This window comes from Cetorhinus maximus, unplaced genomic scaffold (genome assembly GCF_964194155.1).
Source record: "Cetorhinus maximus unplaced genomic scaffold, sCetMax3.hap1.1 HAP1_SCAFFOLD_1322, whole genome shotgun sequence".
NCBI lineage: Eukaryota > Metazoa > Chordata > Chondrichthyes > Lamniformes > Cetorhinidae > Cetorhinus > Cetorhinus maximus.
The window spans coordinates 17518-32343 of NW_027597263.1; the positions used below are offsets into that span (position 1 = coordinate 17518).

Here is a 14826-nt window from a genome sequence, read left to right on the forward strand (position 1 = left end):
CAGGTACAGCACGGGGTTAGATAAAGAGTAAAGCTCCCACTACACTGTCCCCCATCAAACACTCCCAGGACAGGTAAAGCACAGGTTTTGATACAAAGTAAAGCTCCCACTACACTGTCCGCATCAAACACTCCCAGAACAGGTGCAGCCCGGGGTTAGATACAGAGTAAAGCTCCCTCTACACTGTCCTCATCAAACACACCCAGGACAGACGGGGTTAGATACAGAGTAAAGCTCCCTCTACACTGTCTCCATCAAACACTTCCAGGACAGGTACAGCACGGGGTTAGATACAGAGTAAAGCTCCCTCTGCACTGTCCCCATCAAACACTCCCAGGACAGGCACAGCACGGGTTTAGATACAGAGTAAAGCTCCATCTACACTGTCCGCATCAAACAATCCCAGGAGAGGCACAGCATGGGGTTAGATACAGAGTAAAGCCTCCACTACACTGACCACATCAAACACCCCCAGTAAAGGAAAAGCACGGGGTTAGATGCAGAGTAAAGCTACCTCTACACTCTCCCCATCAAACGCTCCCAGGACAGGTACAGCACGGGGTTAGATACAGAGTAAAGCTCCCTCTACATTATCACCATCAAACACTCCGAGGACAGTTACAGCAAGGGGTTAGATACAGAGTAAAGCTCCCACTAAACTGTCCCCATCAAACACTCCCAGGACAGGTACAGCACGGGGTTAAATAAAGAGTAAAGGTCCTTCTATATTGTCCCCATCAAACACTCTCAGGAGAGGTACAGCACGGGGTAAGATACAGAGTAAATCTCCCTCTACACTGTACTCATCAAACACTCCCAGGACAGGTACAGCAAGGGGTAAGATACAGAGTAAAGCTCAATCTTAACTGTTGCCATCAAACATTCCCAGGACAGATGCAGCACAGGATTAGATACAGAGTAAAGTTCCCTCTACCCTGCACCCGTCAAACACGCCCAGGACAGGTACATTACGGGGTTAGATACAGAGTAAAGCTCCCTCTAAACTGTCCCCCTCAAAACTCCCAGGATAGGTATAGCACTGGGTTAGATACAGAGCAATGTTCCCTCTGGCCTGTCCCCATCAAACTCTGAGAGGACATGTACAGCATGGGGTTAGATACAGAGTAAAGCTCCTTCTACACTGTCCCCATCAAACACTCCCAGGAGAGGTACAGCACGGGGTTTGATACAGAGTAAAGCTTCCACTACACTGTCCCCACCAAACACTCCCAGGACAGGTACAGCACGGGGTAAGATACAGAGTAAAGCTTCCACTACAATGTCCCCATCAAACACTCCCAGGACCGGTACAGCCCGGGGTTAGATACAGAGTAAAGCTCCCCCTACACTGTCCCCATCAAACACTCCCAGGACAGGTACAGCAAGTGGTTAGATACAGAGTAAAGCTCCCTCTACACTGTCCCCATCAAACACTCGCAGGACAGGTACAGCACGGGGTTAGATAGAGAGTACAGCTCCCTCTACACTGGCCCCATCAAACACTCCCAGGGCATGTACAGCATGTGGTTAGATACAGAGTAAAGCTCCCTCTGCACTGTCTCCAACAAACACTCCGAGAACAGGTACAGCAAGGAGTTAGATAGAAAGTAAAGGTACCACAACACTGTCCCAATCAAATACTCCCAGAACAGGCACAGCACAGCTTTAGATACAGACTAAAGCTCCCTCTACACTGTCCCAATCAAACCCACCCAGTACTGGTGCACCACCGTGTAAGATACAGAGTAAAGCTCCTTCTGCACTATCCCCATCCATCTCTCCTAGGACAGGTACAGCCCGGGGTTGATACAGAGTAAAGCTCTCTCTGCACTGTCCCCATCATACACTCCCAGGACAGGTAAAGCCCAGGGTTTGATACAAAGTAAAGCTCCCACTACACTGTCCCCTTCAAACACTCCCAGTGCAGGTACAGCACGGGGTTAGATACAGAGTAAAGCTCCCACTACACTTTCTCATCAAACACGCCCAGGACAGGTACAGCACGGGGTTAGATACAGAGTAAATCTCCCTCTACATTATCATCATCAAACACTCCCAGGACCGGTACAGCATGGGGTGAGATACAGAGTAAAACTCCCTCTACACTGTCCCCATCAACCACCCCAAGGAGAGGTACAGCACGGGCTTAGATGCAGAGAAAATCTCCCTCTGCACTGTACTCATCAAACACTCCCAGGACAGGTACAGCAAGGGGTTAGATACAGAGTAAAGCTCACTCTTAACTGTCCCCATCAAATACTCCCATGACAGGTACAGCACAGGGTTAGATACAGAGCAAAGTTTCCTCTGCCCTGCACCCATCAAATACTCCCAGGATAGGTACATTACGGGGTTAGATACAGAGTAAAGCTTCCTCTAAACTGTCCGCATCAAGCACTCCCAGGACAGACACTGCGCGGGGTTAGACACAGAGTATATCTCCCTCTACACTGTCCCCGACAAACACTCCCTCGACAGGTACAGAACGGGGTTAGGAGCAGAGTAAATATTTCTCGACACTGTTTCAATCAAACACTCCCAGGACAGGTGCAGCACAAGGTTGGATACAGAGTAAATCTCGCTCTACATTGTCCCCATCAAACACTCCCAGGACATGTACAGCACGGGGTTAGATACAGAGTAAAGCTCCCTCTACACCGTCCCAATCAAACACTCCCAGGACAGTCATAGCACGGGTTTAGATACAGAGTTAAGCTCCACCTACACTGTCCCCATCAAACAATTCCAGGAGAGGCACAGCATGGGGTTCGATACAGATTAAAGCCTCCACTACACTGACCACATCAAACACCCCCAGGACAGGTAAAGCAGGGGGTTTGATACAGAGCAAAGGTCCCTCTACACTCTCCCCATCAAACACTCCCAGGACAGGTACAGCACGGGGTTAGATACAGAGTAAAGCTCACTCTTAACTGTCCACATCAAACATTCCCAGGACAGATGCAGCTCAGGATTAGATACAGAGTAAAGTTCCCTCTGCCCTGCACCCATCATACACTCCCAGGACAGGTACATTACGGGGTTAGATACAGAGTAAAGATCCCTCTAAACTGTCGCCCTCAAAACTCCCAGGACAGGTACAGCACTGGGTTATATACAGAGCAAAGTTCCCTCTGGCCTGTCCCCACCAAACTCTGAGAGGACATGTACAGCACGGGGTTAGATACAGTGTAAAGCTCCTTCTACACTGTCCCCATCAAACACTCCCAGGACAGGTACTGCACGGGGTAAGATACAGAGTAAAGCTCGCCCTACACTGTCCCCATCAAACACTCCCAGGACAGGTACAGCAAGTGGTTAGATACAGAGTAAAGCTCCCTCTACACTGTCCCCATCAAACACTCCCAGGACAGGTACAGCACGGTGTTACATAGAGAGTAAAGCTCCCTCTACACTGGCCCCATCAAACACTCCCAGGGCATGTACAGCACGTGGTTAGATACAGAGTAAAGCTCCCTCTGCACTGTCTCCAACAAACACTCCGAGAACAGGTACAGCAAGGAGTTAGATAGAAAGTAAAGGTACCATAACACTGTCCCAATCAAATACTCCCAGAACAGGCACAGCACAGCTTTAGATACAGACTAAAGCTCCCTCTACACTGTCCCAATCATACCCACCCACTACTGGTGCACCACCATGTAAGATACAGAGTAAAGCTCCTTCTGCACTATCCCCATCCATCTCTCCCAGGACAGGTACAGCCCGGGGTTGATACAGAGTAAAGCTCCCTCTGCGCTGTCCCCATCAAACACTCCCAGGACAGGTAAAGCACAGGGTCTGATACAAAGTAAAGCTCCCACTACACTGTCCCCATCAAACACTCCCAGGACAGGTACAGCACGGGGTTAGATACAGAGTAAAGCTCCCTCTTCATTATCACCATCAAACACTCCGAGGACAGTTACAGCAAGGGGTTAGATACAGAGTAAAGCTCCCACTACACTGTCCCCATCAATCACTCCCAGGACAGGTACAGCACGGGGTTAAATAAAGTGTAAAGGTCCTTCTATATTGTCCCCATCAAACACTCTCAGGAGAGGTACAGCACAGGGTAAGATACAGAGTAAATCTCCCTCTACACTGTACTCATCAAACACTCCCAGGACAGGTACAGCAAGGGGTAAGATACAGAGTAAAGCTCACTCTTAACTGTCCCCATCAAACATTCCCAGGACAGATGCAGCACAGGATTAGATACAGAGTAAAGTTCCCTCTGCCCTGCACCCATCAAACACTCCCAGGACAGGTACATTACGGGGTTAGATACAGAGTAAAGATCCCTCTAAACTGTCCCACTCAAAACGCCCAGGACAGGTACAGCACGGGGTTTGATACAGAGTAAAGCTTCCACTACACTGTCCCCATCAAACACTCCCAGGACAGGTACAGCACGGGGTTAGATACAGAGAAAAGCTCCCTCTACACTGTCCCCATCAAACACTCCCAGGACCGGTACAGCACGGGGTTAGATACAGAGTAAAGCTCCCTCTACACTGTCCCCATCAAACACTCCCTGGACAGGTACAGCATGGGGTTAGATAGAGAGTAAATCTCCCTCTACACTGGCCCCATCAAACACTCCCAGGGCATGTACAGCATGTGGTTAGATACAGAGTAAAGCTCCCTCTGCACTGTCTCCAACAAACACTCCGAGAACAGGTACAGCAAGGAGTTAGATAGAAAGTAAAGGTACCACAACACTGTCCCAATCAAATACTCCCAGAACAGGCACAGCACAGCTTTAGATACAGACTAAAGCTCCCTCTACACTGTCCCAATCAAACCCACCCAGTACTGGTGCACCACCGTGTAAGATACAGAGTAAAGCTGCTTCTGCACTATCCCCATCCATCTCTCCCAGGACAGGTACAGCCCGGGGTTGATAAAGAGTAAAGCTCCCTCTGCACTGTCCCCATCAGACCATCCCAGGACAGGTAAAGCCCAGGGTTTGATACAAAGTAAAGCTCCCACTACACTGTCCCCATCAAACACTCCCAGTGCAGGTACAGCACGGGGTTAGATACAGAGTAAAGCTCCCACTACACTTTCTCATCAAATACTCCCAGGACAGGTACAGCACGGGGTTAGATACAGAGTAAATCTCACTCTACACCGTCCTCATCAAACATGCCCAGGACAGGTACAGCGCGGGGTTAGATACAGAGTAAATCTCCCTCTACACTGTCCCCATCAAACACTCCCAGGACAGGTCCAGCACGGTGTTAGATACAGAGTTAATCTCCCTCTACACTGTCCCCATCATTCACTCCCAGGACAGTTGCAGAACGGTGTTAGATACAGAGTAAAGCTACCTCTGTACTGTCCGCCATCAAACACTCCCAGGACACGTAAGGCATAGGGTTTAGATACAGAGTAAAGCTCCCTCTACACTGATACAGGGCAGGTACGGCACGGGGTTAGATACAGAGTAAAGCTCACTCTACACTGTCCTCATCAAATATTCCCCGGACAGGTACAGCACGGGGTTAGATACACAATAACGCTCCCTCTACACTGTCCCCATCAAACAATCCCAGGGCAGGAACAGCACGGGGTTACATACAGCGTAAATGTCCCTCTATACTGTCCGCATCAAGCACTCCCAGGACAGACACTGCACGGGGTTAGACACAGAGTATATCTCCCTCTACACTGTCCCCGTCAAACACTCCCTGCACAGGTACAGCACGGGGTTAGGAGCAGAGTAAATATTTCTCGACACTGTCTCAATCAAACACTCCCAGGACAGGTACAGCACCGGGTTGGATACAGAGTAAATCTCGGCCTACACTGTTCCCATCAAACACTCCCAGGACATGTACAGCACGGGGTTAGATACGGAGTAAAGCTACCTCTATACTGACCCCATCAAATATTTCCAGGACAGGTACAGCACGGGGTTAGATGCAGAGTAAAGCTTCCTCTACACTGTCCCCATCAAACATTCCCAGGACAGGTACAGCTCGCGGTTTGATACAGAGAAAAGCTTCCTCTACACTTTCCCTATGAAATACTCCCAGGACAGGTATAGCACGGGGTCAGATACAGAGTAAAGCACCCTCTACACTGTTCCCATCAAACACTCCCAGGACAGGTACAGCACGGTGTTAGATACAGAGTAAAGCTTCCTCTACACTGTCCCCATCAAACACTCCCAGGACAGGTACAGCACGGGGTCAGATACAGAGTAAAGCTCCCTCTTCACTGTACCCACCAAACACTCCCAGGACAGGAACTGCACGGTGTTAGATACAGAGTAAATCTCCCCCTGCACTGTACCCATCAAACATTCCCAGGACAGGTACAGCACAGGGTTAGATACAGAGTAAAGCTCCCTCTACATTATCACCATCAAACACTCCCAGAACAGGTACAGAAAGTGGTTCGATACAGAGTAAAGCTCCCTCTTAACTGTCCCCATCAAACACTCCCAGGAAATGTGCAGCACAGGGTTAGATCCAGAGTAAAGCTCCCTCTACACCGTCCCCATCAAACACTCCCAGGACATGTACAGCACGGGGTTAGATACAGAGTACAGCTCCCTCTACATTATCACCATCAAACACACCCAGGACAGGTACAGCACGGGGTTAGATACATAGTAAAGATCCCTGTACACTGTTCCCATCAAACACTCCCAGGACAGGCACAGCATGGGGTTAGATACAGAGTAAAGCTCCCTCTACATTATCACCATCAAACACTCCCAGGACAGGAACAGCACGGGGTTATATACAGAGTAAAACTCCCTCTATAGTGTCCCCATCAAACACTCCCAGAGCAGGTACAGCACGGGGTTCGATACAGATTAAAGCTCCTTCTACACCGTCCCCATCAAACACTACCTGGACAGACACTGCACGGGGTTTGATACAGAGTGAAGCTCCCTCTAAACTTTCCCCATCAAACACTCCCCGGACAGACGCTACACGGGGTTGGATACAGAGTAAATCTCCCCCTACACTCACCCCATCAAACACTCCCAGGACAGACACTGTACAGGATTAGATAAAGATTAAATGTCCCTCTAGACTGTTCCCATCAAACAGTCCCAGGATAGGTGCAACATGGGGTTAGATACAGTGTAAAGCTCCCTCTACACCGTCCCCATCAAACACTCCCAGGATAGGTACACACGGGGTTTGATACTAAGTAAAGCTCCCTCTACATGTCCCCATCAACTCTCCCAGGGCATGTGCAGCACAAGTTTAGATACAGAGCAAATTTCCCTCTCCCCTGCACCCATGAAACACTCCCAGGACAGGTAAAGTACGGGTTATATACAGCGTGAAGCTCCCTCTAAACTGTCCGCATCAACCACTCCCAGGACAGGTGCAGCACGGGGTTAGATAGAGAGTAAAGTTCCCTCTGGCCTGTCCCCATCAAACTCTGAGAGGACATGTACAGCACGGGGTTAGATACAGTGTAAAGCTCCTTCTACACTGTCCCCATCAAACACTCCCAGGACAGGTACTGCACGGGGTAAGATACAGAGTAAAGCTCGCCCTACACTGGCCCCATCAAACACTCCCAGGGCATGTACAGCACGTGGTTAGATGCAGAGTAAAGCTCCCTCTGCACTGTCCCCATCAAACACTCCCAGGACAGGTACAGCACGGGGTTAAATACAGAGTAAAGCTCCCTCCACCCTGCCCCCATCAAATACTCCCAAGACAGGTACGGCACGGGGTTTGATACAGAGTAAAGCTCCCTCTACACTGTCTCCTTCACCACTCCCAGGGCTGTTACAGCACGGGGTAGGATACAGAGTAAAGCTCCCTCTACACTGTCCCCATGAAACACTCCCTGGACAGGTAAAGCACGGGGTTAGATACAGAGTAAAGCTCCCTCTACACTGTCCCCATCAAACACTCCCTGGACAGGTACAGCACGATGTTAGATAAAGAGTTAATCTCCCTCTACTCTGTCCCCATCAAACACTCCCTGGACAGACACTGCACGGGGTTTGATACAGACTGAAGCTCCCTGTACACTTTCCCCATCAAACACTCCCAGGACAGACACTGCACGGGTTTAGATACAGAGTAAATCTCCCTCTACACTCTCCCCATCAAACACTCCCAGGACAGCTACAGCACAGGGTTAGATACAGAGTAAATCTCCCCCTGCACTGTCCCCAATAAACACTCCCAGGGCAGGTAAAACATGGGGTTAAATACAGTGTAAAGATCCCTCTACACTGTCCCCATCAAACACTCCCAGGACAGGTACAGCATGGGGTTAGATACAGAGTAAAGCTCCCTCTACACTGTCCCCATCAAACTCTCCCAGGGCAGGTGCTGCACAGGTTTAGATACAGAGCAAATTTCCCTCTGCCCTGCACCCATGAAACACTCCCAGGACAGGTACAGTACGGGGTTATATACAGAGTAAAGCTCCCTCTACACTGTCCCCATCAAACACTCCCAGGACATGTACAGCATGGGGTTAGATACAGAGTAAAGCTCCCTCTCCACTGTCCCCACCAAACACTCCCAGGACAGGTACAGCACAGGGTTAGATACAGAGTAAAGCTCCCTCTACACCGTCCCCATCAAACACTCCCAGGACAGGCGCAGCGTTTAATGAGCAGTGTCTGGAGAATTGCTGCCGCTATTTTCCTGCTGGAGAATAATCTCTCCTTTGTCTGGCGATGCAGGCTGACCTGACTGTGGATTCACCTTTCCCGGAATGTATGCGCGCCCACGGATCAGATGTCCAGCGTTTGGACGCCCTCCACATTCTTGCAGGAGGGGCCTGTGGTTCGAGATATTTGATCCATCGTGCTGACTGGGGTTGAGGAGCCCCGCGCTGCGAATTGGACCTTCCTGTGCCTTTCCCGCGCTCTCGATGTGGTACAAGTGCCACTTTGTGTGCTTAGGGTTACGTCTGCTGATGTTCTGGCTACCAGGCTGCATTCCCCTTTACAGGGGAACTCAGGGCACAGCTATCCTCGTGTGCTTCTCATTGCAATCGAATCGACATGTCCTTCACCGATGACTGTACCGAGAGTGAGAGAGAGGGAGTTCAAATAAACAGGATTAAAGGGGAGGTTGAAGGAGAGAGCATTGTCTGATTCGCAGTGTAGAGACGGGTGCCAAGGAATGGAGCGACAGGGAGGGGCACGGGAATGTCGAGTCACAGAGCGACAGAGAGAAAGAAACAGAGAACGTGAGGGAGAGAGAGAGAGAGGGAGAGATAGAGAGAGAGGGAGAGATAGAGAGAGAGGGAGAGATAGAGAGAGAGTGAGAGAGAGAGAGGGACTAGGACAGTGACAGAGAAAGACAGAAGGAGAGAGAGAGCGAGAGAGAGATAGAGAGGGAGAGATAGAGAGAGAGGGATAGATAGAGAGAGAGTGAGAGAGAAATAGGGACCAGGACAGAGACAGAGAAAGACAGAGAGAGAGAGAGAGAGAGAGAGGGGGGGAGAGACAGGGACAGGGAGAGAAAGAGGGAGAGAGCAGAAAGTGCAGGTGGTGGGGTGCTGGAGAGCAAGAGAGGAACAGAAAAGCACACACAAACATTCGTGGACGGAGGGAGAAAGCGAGAGCAAGACTGAGACAGAATGACAGAGAGAGAGACAGAGAAAGAGTGAGACAGAAAGAGGGAGAAAGGGAGAGAGAGAGACACACACACACAGAAAATGAGAGACAGAGAGAGAGAGGGAAAAACTGAGAGAGAGAGACAGGGACAGAGAGATAGAGAGAGCGAGACAGGGGGAGAGAGAGACAGCGAAAGAAAGTTGTAGATCAAGAGGCAAGAGTATCAGGAAGAGAATGACTCAAAGTGAAGGAGGGAGAGAGAGAGAGAGGGAAGACAGGGAGAGAAGGAGAGAGAGAGAGAGGACAGAGAAAAGGTCACAGAAGAGGCAAAGACTGACAGAAAATGAGATAGAAAGAGAGAGGCAGAGAGAAAACGAGATAAGGGATGACAGAGAGCATGTGTATCACAGAGAATAATATCCCCTGTGTATATTAGAGGGAATAATACCCTGAGAGTGACCAAGAGAGAGAGAGAGAGAGAGAGAGGGAGAGAGAGAATTACAGAGACTGAGAGACAGAGAACAGAGGGCAAGAGAGAGACAGATAGAGACAGTGGAATAGACTGAGAGTGAGACAGAGAGAGAGAGTAAAAATGTGTGAGACAGAGAGAGAGAGAATGACAGAGAGAGTGAGAGAGTGACAGATACAGAGAGAGAGAGAGAGACAAAGATGGCCCGGATACTTCCAGTATCCACAGCTATGTCCAGGGCACACTTGGAGCTCCCCTCCGCTCCCTCCCACACCCCCACCAGCACCCCACCCACACCCCCACCCAACCCACCCCAACCGCCCCGCCCCGCCGTGCCTCGAGAGGTCAGGTGACCTCTCCCCTTCCCTTACCTGGTCCCAGGCGCTGATCACCCCGCCCTCGAAGATGAAGACGTAACCCATGGCGACGAGGCAGGCCCAGATGCAGAGCGCGAAGGCCCTCCTGCCCTTCTGGAAGACGGACTCGATGCAGACGAGGACCAGCGTGACGAAGAAGACGCCCAGGGCGACGAAGACTGTGATGATGAAAGCCAGGTTCTTCGACACTTCCTGTGGAAGGAGAGGCGCCGTTAGGCGTTAGGGGGCTCCGCCCGCTCTGGCCGGGCACCGAGCGCCACTCGGAGTGGGATCCAACCCCGCGCGGGGCTGACCAGGCCCCTGGTGGTCAGGTCTGGTGGGAGCGCAGGTCACTCGGGGGGTCTGGGTGGGCTCCTCCCCGCGGCGGGCTCCCAGTCAAAGCCCACTGACTGCTACAACAACAACACCCAGTATTGTCCTAGCACCTCCAGGGGAAAACACCCCCAGGCCCTTCACTGGAGCAATTGTCATGAAAATATAATCATTTTCACCATACTATTGCAATTTATTGTAAAGGTAGATTAAGAGTGGGCTTTGGATTAGTTTGTGTTTATTAGTGCGCGTGTGTGTTAGTGTGTGTGTATTTGTGTGTGCTGGTGTGTGTGTGCTGGTGTGTGTGTTTGTGTGTGTGTTTAATGTGTGTGTTTAATGTGTCTTTGTGTGTGTGCTGGTGTGTGTGCTGGTGTGTGTGTGCTGGTGTGTGTGTTTGTGTGTGTGTTTAATGTGTGTTTGTGTGTGTGTTTGTGCGTGTGTTTGTGTGTGTGTGTTTGTGCATGTGTGTTTGTGCGTGTGTATATGTGTGTTTGTGCGTGTGTGTGTGTTTGTGCGTATGTGGTTGTATGTGTGTGTTTGTGCGTGTGTTTGTGCGTATGTGGTTGTATGTGTGTGTTTGTGCGTGTGTGTGTTTGTGCGTATGTGGTTGTGCGTGTGTGTTTGTGCGTATGTGGTTGTATATGTGTGTTTGTGCGTGTGTGTGTGTTTGTGCGTATGTGGTTGTATGTGTGTGTTTGTGCGTGTGTGTGTGTTTGTGCGTATGTGGTTGTATGTGTGTGTTTGTGCATGTGTGTGTTTGTGCGTGTGTGTGTTTGTGCATATGTGGTTGTGCGTGTGTGTTTGTGCGTATATGGTTGTATGTGTGTGTTTGTGCGTGTGTGTGTGTTTGTGCATGTGTGTGTGTTTGTGCGTATGTGGTTGTATGTGTGTGTTTGTGTGTGTGTGTGTGGGTGTGTCGGGAGGGGTGGATTTTAATTGAATTGGGGACAGCTGGTCTGGAGCTTTCGAGTTACCAGAATAGAAACTAGGTTTGGAATGCTAAATACGTAAACATAGCTGAAGTTTTAGAATGGGAGGTGTTAAGAACATTCGCATTTTTAGATAAACCCGGGTAGTGAATTTCAAAGAGATGGTAAGGTGTTACACCTAGCCAAATGAGGCTAAGCCAAACAGCACGTTTATTTTTCCCAAAGATTACTGATAATATGAGTGCTAAGAAAGATTTATATTATGGGAAAAGTAAAGTTGCAAAGGCCTATTGAAACAATGGGATTTACATTAAAAAGGGAGAAACATGTATAAAGGAGATGAGGCTATGTGTAAGGAAGAAGAAACTCTAAGGTCTAACAAGTGTGAAAAACTTCCAGCCTGCAGGTATCAAGTCGCTGCCTATAGGAACCGAAGATAAGAGAATTCATTTTAAATATCACTGTCCAGGGTATTGTGGCTTTGCTTGGGTCTGTTGAAATCCATGTTGTTTTACTGTTACCTTAATGGAGGTGTAACCTGGAGTCAGATTTATTAGGGGAGCCAGGAGTTATCATAGTAATAATTTGTAGACCTATGTAGGTGCTTAAAATCATTCCTTCTATTAATAAATGTTTAATTTAGTTTTGTAAAAATCCTCGGTGGACCATTGAATTCAAGGCAGCACGCGTCACAAAATAAAAATACAAATTGCAAAACAGTTGTGGCGGCTGTTTCAAGTTTCCCTCTGGGATTTGAGCAGCTCAGCATTTACCATCCGCTGGGCCGTAACAAAATTATCAAAGAAAATTTGACGTTGAGCCAGATAAGGGGCTACCAGGTCAGGTGGCCAAAGGCTTGGTTAAAGGTGGAGGCGCTAAAGAGTATCTAAAAGCGGGTGTGAGAGAGAGAGAGGCGGAGAGGTTCAGGGAGGGAATTCCAGAGCTCGAGGTGGGGTGGTGGGGTGGGGCGCCCCATGCAGCTGAAGGCACGGCCGCCCATGGTGGAGTGATTCAAATCGGTGGAGGGGGGGGAGAGAACGCTCAAGAGGCCGGAATCGGAGGAGCGTGGAGATCTCGGAAGGGATTCCAGAAGTAGGGAAAGGGGATTTCAAGGGGAACGGGATTCGGTGTGAGTTAGGACGCGCACGGGGGAGGGAGGGGGCAGCAGAGTTTTGGAGGGGCTGAAGTTTACGGAGGGCGGGATGCGGGAGAGCAGCCGGGAGCGGGTTGCGGGTGTGAAGGGTAAGAGGGGATGCGCTGGGAGAACACTCGGAGTGGAGGGTGGGGTGGGGTTGGGGTGGGGTGGGCGGGGGTGTGTCAACGTCCGCAGAGGGGGAGTCGACGTTCCGGGTCGGCCGACCTGCGGCCGGAAGTGGGAATAGTTTGGACGGGGATCCCCTCCCGGAGCCTCATCGGAAGGTGGGGGCGCTGCCCCTCGAGGCTTATGATGAGCTTCACTGGAACGGTGGAGCAGAGCGAGGACAGAGAGGTTGGAGTCAGGGTGCGGAGCAGGGTCACAATGACAGGCGGGCGGGAAGAAGCTCGGGGTCGCGCTTGCGGGCTGAGCGGGGAATGTTCCGGCGATGCGGTCACCGCGTTGATCGGCAGTCCATCCCCGGAGATGGTGTGGGTGAGAGAGAGAGAGAGAGAGAGAGGGAGAAAGAGGGGGGAGAGAGAGAGGGGGGGGGGAGGGAGAGGGAGAGAGAGAGAGAAAAAGAGGGAGAAAGACGGGGGAGAGAGACAGAGGGAGAGAGAGAGGGAGGGAGAGAGAGAGAGGGAGAGAGAGAGGGAGAAAGACGGGGGAGAAAGACAGGGGAGAGAGAGAGAGGGAGGGAGAGAGAGGGAGGGAGAGAGAGAGAGAGGGAGAGGGAGAAATAGAGGGGACAAAGAGGGGGAGAGAGAGAGAGAGGGAGAGTGACAGAGAAAGAGTGACAGAGAGAGAGAGGGAGAGTAAGAGAGAGAGTGAGAGAGTGTGAGTGAGAGAGAGAGAGGGAGAGAGAAAGAGAGGGAGAGAGAGAGGGGGAGAGAGAGAGAGAGAGCGGGAGAGAGAGAGCAGGAGAGAGAGAAATCGAGGAGTATTGGAGTGCTGGAACAGTCCGGCCTCGAGGTGATAGGCGAGGGTTTCGGAGATGAGGTCGCCGCGCTGAGAGAGGGATGGGGAGGGGGGGAGTTGGGGCCGGGGGTTGGGGGGGGGTCACCCCGAGGTCAAAGGGCACGGCGCCGAGGCTGCGGGGCCACAGGGCCCGGCCTCGGACGATGTGCGGGTCAAGATGTCCCAGCGAGGGTGCTCGCCGTAGGCGGGCGAGGGCAGGAGCTGCGGAAGGGCATGAGAACAAGACGTAGCCGGGGTGGGTGGGCAGGGGTGGGGGGGGTAGGGGAGAGCGACGGGCCGGGGGGTCGTTCCCAAGAAGCCAGGCGGCGGGGGGTGGGGGGGTGGGCACCTACCAGGCCGCGGACGAAGAAGATGGCGAGGAGTGCCAGGCAGATGCCCAGGATGATGGCCAGCACCATGAGGGTGAGCGGCTGCTGCTGGCTGTTGCAGTAGTAGGTCTCGAAAAGGCAACTCCCCCGCCGGAAATCCTCCTCCTTCCTCATCTTGCCGAAGAAACTCCTCCTGCGGGCCGGCATCTGTGCTGGTTGGATGAGGGGGGGAGGGGGAGGGGCAGTGGGGGGGTTGGCGGGGTGAAGAAAGGGGGTGTGGCAGGTCACCACGTTGACCCGGGTTTGGGGGTTGGGGGTTGGGGAGTGCAACTGGAAGACCCCAATTTGGAAAGAGGTGGTGGGGGGACGGGGGATGGGGAAGGGGATGGGTTTCGGGGTGGGGGAGGGGTTTTGAGGGTGTTGGGGGGGAGGGGTGGTGGCGGTGTGGGGAAGAGAGGGGAGGTCACCACGTTGACCCGGGGTTGGGGGTTGGGGGTTGAGGGAGTGGAACTGGAAGACCCCAATTCGGAAAGAGGTGGTGGATGGGGTGGGATGGGTTTTGGGGGTGGGGGAGGGGGTTTGTGGGTGTCAGGGGGCAGGGGCGGGGGGCGGTGGGAGGAAGAGAGGGGGTGTCACAGGTCACCACGTTGACCCGGGGTTGGGGGAGTGGAACTGGAATACCCCAATTCGGAGAGATGTGGTGGGTGGGGTGGTGGGGGATGGGTTTTGGGGGTGGGGGAGGGGGTTTGTGGG

The 14826-nt window shown here is 51.7% G+C and overlaps 1 protein-coding gene across 1 annotated transcript in view; it reads right to left on the reverse strand.

The window, feature by feature from the left end:
• Positions 1-14307, reverse strand: part of LOC144676051 (adenylate cyclase type 2-like) — a gene marked incomplete at its 3' end in the record, with an annotated part of 31717 nt that extends 17410 nt beyond the window's left edge. Inside the window, exons 1-2 of the mRNA XM_078536569.1 lie at positions 14098-14307; positions 10406-10603 (exon numbers count right to left, since the gene is read on the reverse strand). Of these exons, the coding sequence (XP_078392695.1) occupies positions 10406-10603; positions 14098-14280 (381 nt within the window). The remainder of the gene's footprint in view (positions 1-10405; positions 10604-14097) is intronic.
• Positions 14308-14826: the final 519 nt, after the last annotated feature.